This window comes from Ammospiza caudacuta, chromosome 16, assembly GCF_027887145.1.
Source record: "Ammospiza caudacuta isolate bAmmCau1 chromosome 16, bAmmCau1.pri, whole genome shotgun sequence".
In the NCBI taxonomy this organism is placed as follows: Eukaryota; Metazoa; Chordata; class Aves; order Passeriformes; family Passerellidae; genus Ammospiza; species Ammospiza caudacuta.
In genome coordinates this window covers 1,264,345-1,283,286 of record NC_080608.1, presented here as the reverse complement: position 1 = coordinate 1,283,286, position 18,942 = coordinate 1,264,345, and the positions used below count along the sequence as shown (strand labels likewise).

At 49.8% G+C, this 18,942-nt stretch overlaps 1 protein-coding gene across 1 annotated transcript in view; it reads right to left on the bottom strand.

Annotated features, from left to right (window-relative positions):
- Positions 1–4,425: 4,425 nt before the first annotated feature.
- Positions 4,426–18,942, bottom strand: part of CTNNA1 (catenin alpha 1) — a 116,352-nt gene continuing 101,835 nt past the window's right edge. Inside the window, exons 13-18 of the mRNA XM_058815646.1 lie at positions 18,392–18,543; positions 15,685–15,795; positions 14,067–14,248; positions 13,226–13,331; positions 7,992–8,126; positions 4,426–5,545 (exon numbers count right to left, since the gene is read on the bottom strand). Of these exons, the coding sequence (XP_058671629.1) occupies positions 5,258–5,545; positions 7,992–8,126; positions 13,226–13,331; positions 14,067–14,248; positions 15,685–15,795; positions 18,392–18,543 (974 nt within the window). The 3' untranslated portion in view covers positions 4,426–5,257. The remainder of the gene's footprint in view (positions 5,546–7,991; positions 8,127–13,225; positions 13,332–14,066; positions 14,249–15,684; positions 15,796–18,391; positions 18,544–18,942) is intronic.

The window sequence follows — 18,942 nt, the reverse complement described above, 5'->3', positions numbered from 1 at the left end:
TGCTGGACTAAATGAGATCCCACACTGTGTGCCAGCAACTTTGTTACTAAAATACATTGGGGTGTGGGGAATGTCTTGATTTCGTGGCATACTGCTGGAAGAACAGAGGTGCACAGTGGAGGGAACAAGCTGCGGCTCAGCTGGGGAATTTGGGATTTGCACAAAGGGAACAAGCAGTGTTCCCAGGGGAGCCATGCTTGTGTCACTCCCAGGAGGGGATGTTTGAATGTTTGAATCCCTGCACTTCCTCCAGGCCTGGCAGAGCCCAGCTGGTCCCTTCCACTCCCAGCCCTTGCAGGGGTCTGCCACCACCAGGGATGGGCACAAATGCCACCAGATCCATCCACACCCATGACCCTGGAACCACCAGGCTTTGTGCTCAAATATTTGAGGCTCCCTTGTACAGTGTGTCACTTGTCACTGTTAAGTAGCAGGGCTAATTATAACTAATTTTTGATCTTTCTCTTTTTGGGGTTTCAGGCTGTTTTGCTGGCATTAACTTTTTTTTTTCTATTTTTATCTGAAATGCATTTTCCAGCCAGCCTTGCTAAGGCTTTGTAGGTTTAAAAAAAAATTAAATCTGATGGTAACAGCCAGGACAACCACGGGAAGGGGCTTTTCTGCTGGAAACCCAAGCCTCTGGAGTGGTGCCAGGTGAATCAGGGATCCAGCAGAACTGGAGGGGATCAGCACAGGGATTTTTCAGCCCCTGACTAGCTTTGTGTCACTGTGTCACAGCTGCATTTAAGGTGGGGATTGTCTAACACCTCCTTAGGGAATGAGTCAGGCAGAAAACCACCAGCAGCCCTCCCTGTCCAACCCCAAAGCCCCACTTGCTCTTCCTTTAAGTCTTAAACCTGACAAGTTTTTGAGCAGGGGCTCACTGGGGATGCCTGTGCTGGCCCTGGTGCTGGAAAGGTGCCCATGGGCCTCCAGGGCAGCTCAGGAGGGAGCAGGTGATGGCTCCTGGTCAGTGCCACTCACTGCCAGCCCTGGGATGGCAGCAGGAAGTGCCCAGGAAGGTCCTGGTGACCCCCTTGGGCTGTTTCCTGCACACACCGGCAGGGTGACACAGCCGAGGACGCAGGTGACACGCAGAGGAGGCCAAAAAGTGATAACAAATAACAATTTCTTGGCAGTGCTGCTCCTGAGGCACGGGGCCCTGGCAGGGCACATTTGGGGCAGAGGCTGTGTGAGGTCTTGGGCAGTGCTGGCCTCAGGGACCCCACACCCACACCCTGAGTCCCCCTGCCCGAAGGGCTCCAGCCCTGCAGGGGGGTCAGGAGCCCAAAAGGGGTGGCCAGAGGGAACCCCTGGGCTGTAGGCACCCCCTCTCTGCAGCTCCTGCAGGTCTCAGGGGTCATGTCCAAGCACTGGCAGTGTAGATGGGTGGTGGCCTGGGGAGGTGGTGACGGCCATGGAACATTGGGAAGCACCAAGAGCTGTGCCATGGGCAGCCCTGGCCAAGGCTCAGCCTTGGGGCTGCTGCCCATTCCTCTGTGTGCGTGGCCATATGTCCCCAGAGGGTCACAGAGAAGTGCAGGCGAGGCCTGGGCTGCTTTCCCTGGCCAAAAATGCCAGCCCAGGCCGGTGTTCCCACTAATGACAGCTTTGTGTCCCAAATGGCACTGCTGGTCCACAGCCCGGGGTAATGACAGGGCTGTTGCAGCTGCCTGCTCCTCCCCTGGCAGGGCCAGGGCCAGTCCTGCCCCAGACCCTGTGCAGAGAATCCCCCAAATTCCTGCAGGGCTGGAGGGGCCCGGGGTTGGGGATCCTGGGGCAGATCGAAACCTTGAGTAGGGCTCACCAGACCCCCTCCCAGTGCAGGTCTGGGATGGGCACTTCCATACTCAATTCTGGAGCTAACAGGGCCCCCCTATTGCTCCAGCTTCAAGAGGGGATCAGGCGTTAAGCGCTGCAGTCACACAGGTGGCCAGGCCAGGACCAGCTCCCACTCCTTCCCCTGCACCCACCAGAGCACCGGGAGGGCTGTGCTGGCCCAGCCTGAGCTCTCGGAACCCGGGCACCCTTTAGGCAGGGAGTGGCTCAGAGCAGGGCAGAGCCCGCGGGCTGGGTCTCCCTGGGACACTCCCCAGCCCTCACCATCCGCAGCACAGGCGGCGCCTGGGCCCTCAGCACTGCAGCAGCTGATGTGCCTTGATGGATTTTTCCTTTTCTCACCCCTTTGTCGGGGTTTTGAACGCACTCGTCCCTCCTCACCCTCTCTGATCTCCTCAGTTTTGTGTTTGAGGTTTGGCTGCCGTGGCCTGGTTGGGACCCAGCACCCGTGTAAGCAAACACAGCTCGGGGTGCCCCGGCCCCGCTCCCGACACATCCCAAAGGCGCTGGGAGCAGCCAGAGCGCGGAGTGGGAAAGGCGCTCATTAACGGCCATTAAATCGTGGCACGGAAACTTCACACACAATTAAAGCGGCATAAATTCAACGTGGCTCCATTCACCGCGGAATTGAATTAAGAACACTTGAAATCTGGAATAAGACGTATCTCCTGAGGATTTAATGTGGTTTCACTAATACACTTTAGAAGATAATGTGGGTTCATCTTCCTGAGATCCCTGCACTGCCAGGTCTGCCGGGCTCTGGCACGGACCCAGCAAAGCTGCTGTCCCATTGCACTGCAAAAAACCGCAAACCCAAAAATCTTCACATCACTGCAAAACCCCCCAAAACCCCTCTAGCAAGTACTCCGGCGTGTTCCAGGCGGTGCCTGGGGAGTAGCCGTGGGGAGCTGCCGGGTAGGGAGGGGAATCCTACAGCCCTTCCCTGCCCAAAGCCACGGCGGGTCCCCCGACCTCCACGGAGGGCCGGGAATTGGGCAGGTGGGGTTTGGCTCCTCGCTCACCCCCGGAGCTCTCCCCGCCCGTTCGCTCCCTCCCGAGCCGAGCATCGTCCTCCGGCAGCGAGAGCGACAGCACGAGCTCTTCCCCAGCGCTTAATTACATGGAGCAGTAATTACTGTAATTCTCTCCAATTGGCTCCCTAATAAAGTCACAGCTTCGCTGGCGGCCGGACCCCCTCGCCGGGCCGCGTCTCCAGCGCCGCTTTCACACGCAGGGCTGGAATTCCCTGACTCGGGATCGGCGCTTTTGGGTTTGGAACTCCTGAAAAACCACCCGGGTCTGGTGCCGGTGCCGAACAGCCCGGAGGGGCCGGGATGAGGAACTGCCCTGCCCCGGGATCTGCCGCTCCCCAGCCCCGGTGTCACCACCACGTCCCCAGCTAAACTGGGAAACTGGGATTTCATGACACAAAATCCCCCCTGTTCTAAGGGGACAGGTGGTGTCTGCTGCACTTCTGAACGGAGCAATTAAGCGTTACACCAATAATGATTCACCTCGATGCCCTTCTCTGCTCCAAACCCAAACGCAATTCCCAGAGGAGCAATTCTTGGGTACAAAGGAAATGTGAGTTGAGGTTTTTTGGCCTCCTGTCCCCATGGCGTTCCTGCTGCTCCTGCACCCCTGGGGCTGTAGCTCTCACCAGGGGAACCACTTTTAATTTCTTGGTACTCAGTGTTTGTAGCACAAATTAAACGAAGATGTGTTTAAAAGATAAATAAGCGTAAACTTGTCTGCACAATCTTAATAAGGATTATTTTTTAAAGTGCATTAATAGATTGTACTGGTGAGAGGCATTGGATGTACTCCCTAAACAGCTCAGGGAATGTCACCTTTAAGATAATACCAAGAGGAAAAAAATCTCTATTGTATAAATTCAGTTAATAATTATCTCTAAAAGAAGACCTATAGCCTGTTAACCCCCAAACGACAGTGGAGCACAGCTCCCCCTCTGAGCCTGTTTACACGTTAAGGGTGTATGAAAATATCCTATCGTTCCACTGTTTAATAGCTGTACTCAAGAGGCTAAAATGCTTGAAAACATAATACATTTGGCAAAAATATCTCAAAAACTATTTAGCTTAATTATGATCAGCATTACAGTAACATGACAGCAATAACCTTAATACAGTAAATTATGAGCTGATTGAGATAAATAAAATTATAACATTTCAGTGCCAAGGTTCAGCTCTAAAATGGAGCTGCATTTTAGACGTTGACTCCAGCCCAGGCTTTTCCAGCTCCACAGGAATAGGCACCACGGTGCTGCCCCGTGCAGGCACCACTTCCCTGCACTCCACTCGACTGGGACGTGTGAAACACGCTGAAATTCATAAAATTTAAATAAGACAGTGAAATTATACCTTGTAGCTATAGTTATCACAAATAATGTACAGTCTAAATTGCAGCCTGAGCAAACACGATTTCCTGGGTGCCTCTGGAAGCCCAAGGCGGGATGCAGAGCAATTATGAGGAATGAGCACAAAGCTGATTTGCATCTGAATGGCGAGAGGGGGGGCGATGGGCGGGCTGGGCCCAGCTCCATTCACAGCACCACAATGCACCAGCTGGGAAAAGCAACTTTATTAGTGTCCCGCAGCAAAATACATTAGTAATTGGTAACCAGGCATTACATTCCCGTCCGTGTCACGGAGCCATGGGCCGCCCCCGCCGGGGGAGGTTCCCGCAGGGATCGGCCCCGGGGCTCCCCCGGCAGCTCCGGAGCGGTGCCAGGAGCACAAGGGAACCCCAGAGCGCTCCGGGGCAGCCCAGGGAAAGCAGCACCGCGGCCCCAGGGCAGCACCGAGCCCAGCTCCAAACACGATCCTCAGCAAAGCCCGGCCCAGGCACGGGTGTAGCGCTTTTCCAGCTGTTTTCCAGTTGTGCTCACACAGCCGGTGCCTGCTGCAATGTCAAACTCCTCTGATCTTGCTCCCTCTCCACCCCCACAGCAGAGATACACTATCACATACAATACTTTCATTAATTTTTTTTTTAGTAAAAAATCTATTTTTTTCTCTTGATCACCATGATAAACTGAGTCTCTGGGTATCACGATCGAGTATTAGTGTTAACCGTTAGTGTTACTGTAAAATCCTCTTTGGTTATAGAATATTTCATTTAAAGCAAGATTATAAAAACCAGTTTCCAGCTAGAAATCCACCCCTGTAATCTAAAAGCCATCTAAATTACCACACTTCTGCAGGCTGAAGATATACTGATAGGACTTAGAAATTTAAGTATCTCCCCAGGTAATCTAAACCAAGTTATCAAAATTATATTAAGTAAATACATTTGGAGGAATAGTAAATTTTTGAAAAATCTTTAGGGTATTACAAGTAGAGTTCTGGAAGTAGCAGTAGTGGGCTAGAGAAAAACACCCCCGAGCCAGAGCTCTCCTCTAGATACTCTCCATGGCCTTGAACTCGCTGAGGGCCTGCACGGGGTTCACGTGCTTCTTCTGGGATGCCCTCTTGATTTTTGTCTGGGTCTCGTCCTGTTTCTCCCTCTTGACCAGGGGTTTCTTCTCTGGAGCCTTCATCTTCCAGGAGACGGCCGGGAGGTTGAGGGAGGCCATGCCCTGGGACTTCTGGTACTTGGTGGACGCCACGTAGGAGGCCTTGACCGTCTGCACCACGGCGTTCATCAGGTTCTTGGCTGCCTGGATCAGGGACATGGCACTGTCCACCTGCCAAGGGACACACAGTTACCACCATGGAACCCCCAAACACAGCCTTACACTGACAGCACCACAGGCCTGGGGTAAAACCACTTGAAAACTGATTTATATTTTTCCTTTGAAACCTGAGGCCCCCAGTTTGAGGCAGGGTTTTTTTGGATGCTCAGTGGTTCCAAAGCTGACTTGTGCCACCAACACAAAAGCAGGGTCTGCCCCCCTGTATGCATTTTCCACATCAACGGCAATTGGAAACATTTGTATTCTGCCCTTTGCTTTTATGACTAAGATTTAATAGTTGCTTATTCTCTAATGAGATTAATAAAGCTGTAGTAATATCTTAATCACTGATAATAAATATTTAAATCGCTCTAGAATACTAAATTGTATTGGGAAGGAAGGAACACAACTGCATCACAGCCAGGCCTGGAGCTCTTTCCCAGCTGGCTCCTGATTTACAAGAGCATCAAAACAAGGAAAAACATGAATTTGTCAAAGCTGTAGGACACAGCAGGGACAAAGAGCTGAGACCAGGGCTGGGTGGAAGAGAGAGGGGAGGAGCACTGTGGTGACCTCAGCTGGGATCCCCTTCCCCAGGGGCCAGTGTCCTGCTCTGGGTGGGATCCCCAGCTTGCCCAGGCCAAATGGGCTGGGACAGGGCTTTGATCTGGGGCAGGGTTTGGTTCTGGTGCCTTTCTAGGGCACTGTCCCCTCCCTTCTACCCTACTGTGCCCCAATTGCTACCATGGCACCTCAGATCCTCTGGCAAAGCCTCTGTGCTCTCCCCTCCTCCTCATGAGCCTGGAAACCGCTGTGCTGAAGTGTCTCCAGGAATCCTCACAGCAGCAGGAATCATTCAAGGCCAGGAGAGCAGGGAGGTGCTTTTCTGAATGACCTGACAGACCCTGCAGGTGCCAGCTCTGCCCTCCTGGGCCCTGCTCTGCTCTCACAGCGCTGGGGTGCAGGGACAGGGCATCAACACTGCACAGAACCTTCCTTTCAGAGTGGTGATGCCTCTGCACTGGCTGAGGTCTTCATCTGATTATCCCATGGAGCTCAACACTGCTGCTGGCAGCCCTCAGCCCCAGTGGACAGGCTCAAGGAGAAGGGATAAAACCAGGAGATCAGGCTACAGATGCCAGGCCGTGCTATCACTGATTTATGGCAGGGGGATGTAAATCCTGGAGGCACTGAGTAACTGCAGTGAAGCCCTGGAGTACTACTGCTGCACAGTAACACATCTCCTGCTTTGACAGCACCATGCCTTCAGCCTGCCATGAACATGAACAGCAGCACATCCCACCACAGCCCCTGGAGCTGCTCTGGGGGCTGGAAAGGCAGCAGGGGGGGCAGCACAGCCCCATCACCCCCAGATGGGCTCAGTTTGTGCAGGGATATCTATTGCTGACTGCTCCTGCTGCTGCTGCTGCCCCAAAGCTCTCCTTCCACAGCTCTCCCTGGTTTTTGGGGAAAATCTGTGCTACTAAGTTTAAGCAATTGAGATATCAAACAGGGTTTCACTGGAAAGTATCAGTGGTAGAGGATGTCCAGAGAAGCTGTGGCTGCCCCTGGATCCCTGGAAGTGTCCAAGGCCAGGCTGGACAGGGCTTGGAGCAGCCTGGGACAGTGGAAGGTGTCCCTGCCATGGCAGGGGGGTGGCACTGGATGAGTTTTAAGGTCTCTTCCAACCCAAACTGTTCCATGATTCTGTGGTATCAAAATGGCAGAATGTGGGAAGTTTCTCCATTTGCTGCTCAGGGAGCAATTCTGGACTGTCCAAGGGCCAATTCTGTCTCTTCTTCCAACCTCCTTCCTCAGTCCTGACATGGCTGGGCAAAAGCACCAGAAGTGACCAAACGTGCCTATGCAGGGCAAGGTAGAGTATGCCAGAAGAAATTAAGGATTTAGCTCCACTTCCCTCCCCCCAAATATCTGCCACACAGAATCCTCTTAGGAGGCAGCATTTCATGAACTACAGTGAAAAAAAATTATTTGCAAAGTAATGGCTGGAATAAGGAAGCAAGCTGGCCTGGAGCAGCTTCCAGCTGTCAGAAACCAGAGCAGCCACTAAAAATCCCTGCACTCTTCAGGGCACAGCCATCCTGAAATATTAACACCTCTGGAGTGTTGCAGGACCCCAGCATGTTCCAAGGCTGTGCAGAGATGTGGGGCAGGTTTGACTGTGCTGATAAGGTGACTTAAACCTCACTAAGAGTGAAAAGCAGTCTGGAAAACAGATCACACAGAGGTGAAGTGAATCTGTCTACAAACACTGTTGAATAAGGACATGTGAAGTCTGTATTTTCCCAGCAAGCGTTGCTCCCCAGAACAGCGAGGCAGCAACACAAATTTGGAATGCTCCAGCATCTCCAGTCTGTGTTCCATGGGGCTGAACACAAAAGCTCACATGAATAACCTGTGGGAGCAGAGCTGCCTGAGGCAGGTGTGCTGTACGTACCCCCGAGACGACGAGCTCCCCGCCCAGGTTCTGCACCTCGGCCTTGACCTTGCTGCAGATGTTGAGCTGGTGGCAGTAGAGCGCGATGCGCTGCAGGTAGGCCAGCAGGTCCTGCTTGCACGCCGAGTCCGGGCACTGTGGGTGACAGGGGCAGGGTTGGGCACAGCCAGACACACTCCAGGCACCTCCCCTGGGGCAGGGGATGGGCTGGGACAGCGCTGCCCTCCCTCCCTCCCTGCTGAGCCCGGGCTTTGAGACAGAGGCACCTAAGCCCAGCAGCCATGAGCAGGGGCATCACTGCACAGGCTCCTTCCACTGCCCTTCAGCAGCCCTCCCAAGGAGGAGACAGAGGAGGAACAGAAGGCAGAGGAAGAGAAGGAGGACCATTTACCCTCCCCAGAGCAGGTCTGTCAGCTGTGGAAGGTCCTTCCTGTACTGCACAGGACACAGCAGCAATGGTCTGACACCCAAGATCCCCAGCTGCAGCTAGCAGGTGTTACCAAGTCCTTCCTCAATTCTCAGTCTTAAGTATTCCAAGCTCAAAAATGATAAACCCAACAGCAACTCAGTTACATGCAGCAAACAGAGATTTTCCTGACTTCTGCTCCCATCTTGTAGCAGTGGGAAAAGCAGGTTCCTCACCAGGCACAAAATGACATTTAAGGTGCTTGCTGCAGCACTCATCCGTAAGAGAAATGTAACTTTTTCAGCTTTGCACAAAGGGCTCTGCAGGAGTCCTCTGTGCAGTTTGGGAGGGTGGCATTTTCTGGGACAGAACTGAAGAATGAGCCACGGATGAGCCAGGCTCAGGCTGGATTTCCAGAGCAGAGGGGAGCCCAGCTGAGGAGCAGCCACGGTCCAGAGCAGGCTCTGTAGGACACAAAGGCTGTGGGAAGGGTTCTGCTGCTCTCAGCAGCCCTGCAGCCCCTTTACAGCAACAGTGGGGTGCCAGCAGCAGCTCCCCCATGGGCCACCTCAGCCCAGGGGCACCCCACATGCTCACACACACAACACCTACAGCTTCACATCCATGTGATTTACATCACACTGGGTCACACCCCACGTTGCTTAAGCCCTGCTCTGAACCCCAGAGAAGCATCACTTGTACCCCACAGACAGCTCCTGTTCCATGGAAATGGCCACTCATCATCTCATCTCCCCACCCAGCACCCACAGGCCTCCTGGACAGAACCACCACCAGCCTCCCACTGATCCTCATCTCCTGCTCCAAGGCAGGCTGCACTGTGCCCAGCACTGTTTCAACTGGAGCAGTGGAATTCACCCAGCATTATCCAGGGACAGGACTACACCCTGCAGGGATCTCCAGCCTCTGGACAGCTGCAGGCCATCCAGAGTGATTTAGGAGCTCTTTTCCACACACCCCTGTTCACAGCAAAATCCCATTTTACCTAAGACCCTGATCCTGTGCAATGGACCATCTGATGAAGATGCATAATGGGCATGGCATGACTGAAAGATTAATCTTCAATGTGGCACCTAATGCCTCACTCCAGCTGAGGGTTGTTGCATTGGCCATGCAGCCTCTCCTCCCCTCTGAGGGCAGGGTAAAAATCCCCTCCTGTCTGTGAGCAGCAGGCTCTGAGCCCTGATTCTCCCTGCAGACCTTCTCTCCTTAGCTGTGAGATGGAAGCAGAAGCTCTTTTCTTTGTATAAAAGAGGAGCAGATCATGGTGCACACACAGGGATGTGCAAACATGGCCCCACTCACATGGAGGAGCATTTCCTTCCCAACAGCACTCAGTCTGCCAGAACAGGCATTTCCCTCTGCAGTGAAAGGACACTAACACATACATTTGTTTTTTTCCAAGGCCAGAACAAGAGGGTTTTGTAAGGCAAAATGGTCTCTGTGCTGAGCAGAGGTGACTCAGGTGCTGCAGTGATGTGTCCACAGAGCTCACACACACACAGGGGCACTGCACTGGGAGATCTCCATGGCTTTATGGGCATCTGACCCCACCACAGACATCAAACCACCTTCTTAGTCCCAAGGAAAATGATGGAACACCCAAAGTAATTGCAACTCTCAACGTGGGCACGCAGCTTCCATCAGTGCAGTGAAGCCCTGCCTAACAAAGCAGCAAAGCTTGCAGGTTAATTTTTTAAGCTAATCAATATTAGTCAGCACTACAAGATGTTTAAGAGCAAGTCCACAAATAGCCCTGGCCAAAGAGCTAATGAAAAGCCCAAATTACCATTTTGGAAACTGCTCTCCATCTCCCAAAGAGCTCATCTAACACAGCAGTGCAGGGGCTCAGGGCTGACAAATGCCCAGTACAGCACATCAGGGGATGGCTCAACAATTCCAGCTCCTCTGTGGGGCTGTGAAACCCTTCAAGGAAAGCCTCTCAAGGCAGGAGGCTGCTGCACGTTCACCATCAGCTGAGGAAGGCAGCAAAACCTTCGTGGAATAGGAATCATCACTGGGCTGTGTGCATCAATGCAGTGTGAGATGGAAACCCAGATCCTCTCCTGTGTGTGCTATTTCTGCAGGCAGGATCGAGGACTCAGCTCAAAGACAGATGAGGTTTAAATGGAGATGTAACACGAGATAAAAAAGAGCATCAACAAAAGGCACTGCGGGTGCCTGCAGGAGCCCTGTCCTTTCCTAGGTAGAAGCACTCAGATAAAAATCAAAAACCCAAAAGGCAACAATTTGAACAGAATGATGACATTACTGGACTAACCCACAGCCAGAACCCCCATCTGCAGAGATGGATGGGTTCTCACAGACACAGCACAGCCCAGCAGGGAGTGCAGTGCAGATGGAAATGAACGTGTTGGGGGCCACCCCACCTTCCCAAAGCCCCCAAACCGAGCTGCTGCCACAGACTCAGGGAAGGTTACTGGCAAAAGCTAAGGTCAAATCCAGGCTCCATCCCAGACACAGCAAACACCCCCACTTTCAGTTCCTGCCAGCCCAGCTGAGCCTGCAGAGAAGCAGGATCACCATTTTCCCTGTTTTTGCAGAGAAAAGGGGCAGGGGAAGACAGCAGAGCCCTGCTGGTGTGTGCTCATGGACACAGACCATCCCCAGTGGCCGCAGGGGAGAGCCAGCAACCCCAGAGCCCCTTCCTCCCACTGCCTCTCCCTTGGGAATGGGCCCTGCTGCACCAGGAATTCCCAAGAAATGCCCCTCAGCCCTGGGTGACCTCTGGGCCCAGCAGGAGCTGCCAGCAGCTGTTTTGGGGAGGCAGCTCCCTGGGGGGATGTCACTGACCCCCTGTGTCAGCAGCTGCCACCAGCCTGTGCCCAGGGTCCCCACCCCAGCCCCCAGCAGGGACCAGTGTCCCCAGCACGAGGCTGCTGGAGCCTTTCACTGGAAGTGGGCACCCCCTACCCTGACCCAGCTGCTTCTCATGGGGTGAATCAGAACTGATACAGAACTGATGTAACCTCGGCCTCCCACCGCCACAGAAGGAAAAAAACCTTTGGCTTTGTAGGTGTTCTGACACTGAAAAAATAAATAATAGAGAGAACCCTTGCTGCAAATCATTGTCATCTGTGTTGCGCTCATAACTGTTCATATTCCCCTGCTCCCAGCAAGCAGCAGCTGCTTGGAGTGAGGGATGGAAACCTCGGGGAGCACCTGCAGCTGATGGCAGAACTGATCCCAACAGCCAGGGAATTCCTGGGACAGCAGCTCTGGGAGCTCCAGAGGAATGTGCTGCAGAAGGGCCTGATGGCAGGCTGGGAGCTGCTGGCACACTGACTGAGGGGTCACAGCTCTGCTGTCACCCAGCACAGGACACAGCCCCTCCCTGTGCTCCTTCCTCCAGGGGCAGGGGCAGCAGGAACCAGGAGCTGCTCCTGCTCTGTAGCTGTCACTCTGCTCCACATTAACATGTTTCTAAAGAGTATGGAAGCACATCTAATGAAATATGCAGGCTCAAAGTATTAGCAGAGTATGGAGTCAGGAAAAAGCTATATTCTTGTCAAAATGACTAACTGTACAGTGCTGCTCATATTTATCTTCAAACATGTGCTTAATCTGTTACATTTTTAAGGACCTTACTGCTACTGAAAGTAGTTTTCTTTTATATTTTGAAATGGCTTGGTACAGAAAACCATATACCAACTTTGCATAAAACATGTGAATGAAAAAAAAAGACAAGGCATTGTAAACCTTCAGCCCAAGCTCCCCTGAGACCTTGAACACAAACTGCTCCTTGCTTCATTTACCTACACCAGCAGCACACCTGGTTCTTGCAGAAACAAGGCTGTCAAAGTGCTGTAGCAAGGAAAGCCATTTGAAAAAACACTTATCAAATTTATCTCCCCATTGAACATTTCTCACTGCATCATTAATAAAGGAGGGTGTAGACAAGCACCTCTGAATGCAACATTAAGAGAGAGTCCTGCACTGCAATGATTTACTTTCAAAGTGACACTGGTTCAGTGAAAACCTTATAGTACACAAATTTCCATCCTGAAAAGGCCTGGAAAGCAAGTGACAACTGGGAAAACAAAGTTTAGCCCATGATCTCAGACTTAACCTCCTTGCATTTCAGAGTCTCTCTTGAAGGTGGAATATTATTACGAATGTTGATGTTTCCCTGCTATTTGGGTGTGGGCTGAGGCCAAAGGTGCTCTTGCTTGGCCCAGTTTCTAAGTGGCTCAGGACAGGCATTGCATAAATAATCCCTGAGCTGGCCATGCTCATTCAGTCCTGTGAGAATTCCTGCCCAGCACTGGGACAGCACAGCCATGCTCAGGTCCCTGCAGGCCTTGCTCCAAGCCCTCATCAGCTCTGGAGTGAAAAACACCAGAGAGCTCTGACAGTCTCCCCACTCAGCCTGAGGAGCAGCTGAAAATTTTTGATCTTACAAAGCTGCCTCAGAGCCAGGATTAAAGGTGGTGCAACAGGCCAGGTGCCCCTGTGCAGGGGCTGTCCCTGCAGTCTGAGCTTTGGGAAGCACCAGGAGTGCTCTGGGTGTGCTGTGAGCCCAGCCTGGTCCTGCTCTGCCCCGGCTCTGTGTGACCTAAGCAGGGCTGGCACAAAATGCCAGGAGCCTGATTCCAGCCAAGGAGCTGCTGTGTCACTGCTCAGGGAGGCAGGAGAGCAGCTGGAAAGAACAGAGAGAACAGAATTTCCTAGCAGCAGATCTGAAAAATCAGTTAAAGACCCCAAAAGCCAACACATTTTCATCTGTTCATCAGCAGTACTGACAGATCTCCTGCTCCCTGGAGCTGGAGGCTCCAGGACTGTGACTCACGTGGTCAGCAATGGTCCGGCCCAGCTTGTCCATCCTGGACCCGGCCTCTGCGATCTTCTTGGCTGCACTGATCACATCTGACGTGTTCTTCAGAGGACCTTTTCCCCTGCAAAACAGAGCACACGCTCCCTCCTAGCACCAGGAAACCACAGCAGTGAATTCTGGGTCCCTTTCCTCATTCTGTCCCACACTGTGCTGGCAGTGACTCCCCACCCAAAGGCTGGAGCAGTTATTACAGCACCTTCATTTCCAAGAGTTACCCCCTTTCTGCTCTTCCCCACATTTAGCTTAAATCCAGGAATAAAAACATCTTAAATTTTACTGCTTTCAGCAGTTTAATGATGATAAGAGATAACATTTTAGAAGACGGATTTGCAATTTTTATGGAATGGAACATGAAGTTTAAAAAACAGCGTTATAAAAAATCTGGTAAATTAATTTCAAAAGGCATCAAAAACCCTCTCTTTCCTCTGCCAGTAACTGTACTAGGAACTATTTCTGCAGTATGGCAATATTGAGAAGCCCATAGAATTTAATGCTGTAAAGAACTGAGCAAATATATATATATATATATATATATTCCTGGGGATAAGAATCACCCTTAAGAAAGAAAGAAAGAAAGACAGGCAATAACTGCTGTGTATCTGTAGATCAATTTAAACAGTTATTACCACCCAGCCACTACACAATAATGCATCTCCCCAGTTAATATGCAGCTGGAACAGGGCACCATTTAAAAGAGATTATAAGAAGTGAGACTCTTAGGAGAACTTGCACCGTGTCTCATTGAAAGCCCAGCAGCCCAGGCAGCTGGGAGTGAGCACAAATTAAAAAGCCTCACCTGGTGAAGTCTGTCATTTCCATCATGATCATACACATCTGCTTGGCCAGGACAATGATGTCATTGCCACTGTCATCCCATTTTGACACTTCAGCATCCAATTTACTCTTTTCCTCCTGGAAGCTGGCGACCTGCTCAGCAATCTTGGCTTTCTGCTCTTGAGGGAGCTGAGCCATGATAGCCTGGAAGAGAAGTTTTCTCACATGGCCTCCTGCTGCCTTGTAGAGGCTTTTTGGAACATTTCACTAATAACCAATTTCAGTCATGTAGATGGGGGATAAAACTTTAATAGCAATCCTCTACCTAGAGGCTTTACATTTTGAATCAAAGTTTATACTCTTTTTAAAGAAAAAGTGCCCAGAAATACAAGTTGACACTTAAAATATTGTCCTTTGCATGATAAAGCTGTTAAGACTCCAAACAAATTTGCCACATATTACCATCCCTCAAAATAAAACTGCATGAAGAAGGAGTACTTGTCTTTTACAGAAAATTTCAACGTTTTAAAATTAAGTTCCACTTGGGTATTGAGGATAATAAGAAATATTACCAGTCTCTTCCCTGCAAAAAGCTAGCTGTACTCTTTTGAAACATGTCTGCTGAGGAAAGAGTAAGTGAAAATAAAGAGTATGTGCTTACTCCCAAATAAAATCTCTCAGACTGGGTTTATAGCCTGTGTAAGACTCCATGGCCTTGCCTTCATAAATACTGGGAGCACAGATGCCTCCAGGAGCAGGCAAAAAGGAACCTTTGGTACTAAAAATTCTCTGGCAGCAGCTGTGCTAAGAGGCAAATGAGCAATGTCTGCATTTAAATAGAAGGGGGTGAGGGTCCAGGCATAGAAAGTGCTTGTGCAAGGGAGGGGAGCATAAAAACACTCCCAGCTGGTGAAATTCCCAAGCCAACGTGGCCCAGGTTTGATAAATAAGGTCTGGCCACTTCTTGCCTGGCAGGAAGAGCCTCCACATAAAGTCTGCCATGGCACTTTCCCAAGAGTGTAAATTGTTATTGATCCAGAGGGGCTGTGTCAAATAAAAGCAATAGGTAAGGCCTGGTCTTCCTTCAATGCACTGATTTTAGGGCTTCACCTCTTAATGATTATATATTGCCTATCAATGCTTTCATTTTTGAGTCATAGGAAATGCAGTTAGTTGAAATGATTTCATTTCTGAGTTCCTCTCAATGTTGTCTTGATAAATGCTCAGTGACCAAACACACCAGCACGTGTGTGAGGCCACATTTTGGGAAGATTTTTTTCTCATAAAGTTAATGTTTGTCTGTTGAAAATAACATTAATCCAATGAGTGATCTGCCTCCTGCAGAAGCTCACTCGACTACAATGTCTGTGATATCAAAATGTGATGTAGTTTCTTGGTACTAAAAGGACTTTGATCTTTCAGAATACCCAAAATAAACCACAGACATTTCTCACATCCATCAGACCAACTGCATTTCACTCAACCTCCTTTCCAGGAGAATGCTGGAAACAAAAAATGCCAGTTTTCTGATCCAGCATTTTTATCATCCCCCCCCTAAATTTAACCTAGGTTTTCAAAGCAAGCTGAAGTGTTTCTTGAAGGCAGATCACACTTGGATAAAGCTGAGATTTGTGCCTTACCCTTGCACTCTGTCCAGCAATGAGCTGATCATCCTCAGTCTGGATGCTGGTTCTGCTGCGGACGTCAAAATCCTCGGTCTCAAAGTCAGAATCATCCAGCTCTTCAGGAGTCTGAGGAAAAAGCATTCAAGCAGAGTCAAACTACAGATTTCATGGCTCTGGAAACCAACAAGAATATTATTTTTCAAGCAGAGAGAATGGAAATCAGTGGGGGTAAAAATTATTCCATGTTTTCAACAAAAAGGTAAATACAGGGACTGTATCCAGCTCTGAACACGTGTGATTTTATGTGCTTGACTGCTCCTGTTAAACACCATAGGGATCCCAGAATCACACAGCAGTCACTAAACAGCTGAGATTTGTTAGGACATTAATGCACTCAGCATCTGAAAGACAGAAAAAAGTTCTTGCAAAGCGAGCAGTGCATTTGCAAGTTGATTAAATGTAAAAGCTTCACTTGAGATGCTGAAGCTGGAATTACACACAGCTCTAAGGGCTGGTTCAGAAGCACAGACAGTGTCTTCAGCACAATTATGAATCAAAGCATTGACTAAATTAACAACAGATAAAATATCTCAAAATTTATCCTTATCCCTTGGGAAAAGCTGAAAAATTTCAGCTAGTAAGGGCCAGCTTTTATGCTGTAGGCTAAACACATCTGACCTAGTTCCTGCTTGCCTAGGATTTATTTTTGCTACTGCCAGTCTGTAGCAGGCAAACTTTTTATAAAGCTTATCAAGTTTAAACAGCATGTTTGTCAAAATACTACATCTTTGCTAAAGTGGCACTTCACGACAATTCTCCAGAGCTAGGTCAACAAAGAACTGATAGATGCAATAAATTGTGATTAACAGATAAGATGCAAATAAAGTCCCTGTTCTTTAGATTTTTTCCCTATTATTTGAATTTCACAGACTTGTCTTCCACTACAGACACTTTGTGATACAGTGAAAATAGAGATGGACATACAAAATAATTGCCAAAAAGCAAAGGTGAGTAGGGTGACAATCAAGACTTTGGGTATTTCAGCCTCTTCTCCAGGCCCTGGAGAACAGGGTATACCCACAACATCAGCAGAGGGACACACAGTAAGAAGTAGCTCAGTGTATCAATATTAAAAAAAAAAAAAAAAAAGAAATAGCATAAAGAAAACAGTTCTGCTGTACATGATTGTGTCTGTGACTCCCCTCTGCCCATCCTCCCAAAGCCCAGGGACACACAAAGTGTAACTCTGCCTTTCAAGTGCCACCAAGGACAGAAACTCCTCTGGGGTGATGAGCCTGGGCAGCAGAGAGGGGGGAAGAACTTCTCTTCAATAAATACAGATATAGTGAGATGGTAGTTTTGAAAATACCCTGCATAAACACAAAAATGAGGTGTTGCAGTGGCTTCTCCTGCTGGTCCCTGTAAGGAGCAAGAGCCTCTGGACAAAGCTGAAGGGAATGAGCCCCTGTGAGCAGGATTACACCAAGCCCTGGAGAGATTTGGATGGCTCTTTTATCCCAAAATAAACTCTCTGGACAACAAGTGCTAATATTTTAACTTCCTTCTAGGTGCCTGCTGTGTGGCCAGGGAGCTGCTGTTGGCTGCTGGCAGTGGAGCTGTGGCTCCCTGGCCCTGGAGGGTGGCACAGGGCAAACCTCAGCGTTCCTGGCACTGCCAGCCTGGGTAACTGCTGCCCACTGGCACTCCCAGCTCCCTGTCCTGACTAACAAGGGCTTCAGCAGGCAGGGATATCCTCAACTACCACTGGCTGTCTATAAATCCTGAGCTTGTCTGAAAAAAATTCCATGGGGAGCACAGATGTGGTTGTCAGCTTTTCTCCTGGTTTTTCATCTGATCCTTTCTTTAAGCAGCAAACATGGAAGATGCCACTGCAATGGTTACTGTAATATCTTCTGGGGCTGTACAATTCTTGATTTACTGACCAACAAGCTGCATCTGCCATGGTCACCAGTATGAAAGACCAAGACAGTTTCTCAGAGTCAAAGAAATATAATGAAAAGAAGGAAAAAGGAATAAACCCCCTATATTTGTCTTTTTTATATCTGGCTCCTGCCCATTTTTGCCCCAGTAAGATACAAGAAATAGATCCATGGATGAGCTGCAACCAGAACTTCCTTTACTGCATCCCTTCAACCAACTGCACCCTTCTGTGTCTGCCAGAAATGAGGGCTCCCAAGTCACACCGACTGCAAGCACACAGGAGTCAAGGCCTCTGTGAGCTGCCCTGTTTACCCAGGTTAGCCAATTAACAAATTACATGCTCTACCAACTACAGACTGAACTCATCTCAGCTTCCTTTTGACTAACTAACATTAATTCTCAAAATTTACTTAATGAAGAGCTATTAGGTTTTATTTCTAAGCTCCAAACCATCAACAAGCATCTATAGTTCTGAATTAATTTGCTGTTGTTAACTGAAAGGTCACTGATTTTAGCACATTAACGAGCCAGGCATTACCATGAGATTACAAAAGATGCATGAAGGGTATTTAGCATCACAACTCGGGCCATCATCGATGCTCAGATCTGGTTAATGAATCTGAATCCAAAGGCACCGCTCAAGTGCTCCACAGCGATTAGCACATTTGAAGACTCTGAATGTTAATAGGAGCTAAATGAAAATGTTCTCCTGCCTGCTCTCCATTATCCCGGCGCTGTCAGTCGAACAGAGGCAGGGAAGGCTGTGGGAAGTTGTGCTCACCCGGATCATCAGCACGGCTTTCCTGATGTCGCGGATGCCGTCGTACACGAGCCGCGAGGCGTCGATGAACTCGTTCTCGTCCATGGGCTGGGCAGGGTCGGAGCTCAGCGCTTCCACTGCAGCTTCCACCTGCTCCGTGAAGCGCGGCATGACTGCAGCCAGAGCACAGAGCCGGTCAGTGCCACCCCAGCCACCCTCTGCTGCCCACTCCTGCCCTGCTCCTAACTGTCCTGGAACATGTGCAGTCCTTCCACTGAAATCACAACATTTGGTACAGGAGGTGAAGTCATAATCCAGCCCTGTTTCTGCTTACGCTGCTGCTCTTTGGTGTTTTCCACTTGGACAGTGAAGTTTATCACACCCTTCTACTGGACAAGGAGAAAACACCTGGGGAAGCTCCTAGAAACTATGGGATCAAATATTGTTTGTTTGATGTTCCCTGCAGATGTTTTGGGGGGAAAGAAGTCGTGCTACCATCAGGACACTCAAGTTTAAAAAGCACTGGAAGGGGGCAGGTTGCACTGCTGCATTTCAGTGACTCATGGTGCCCC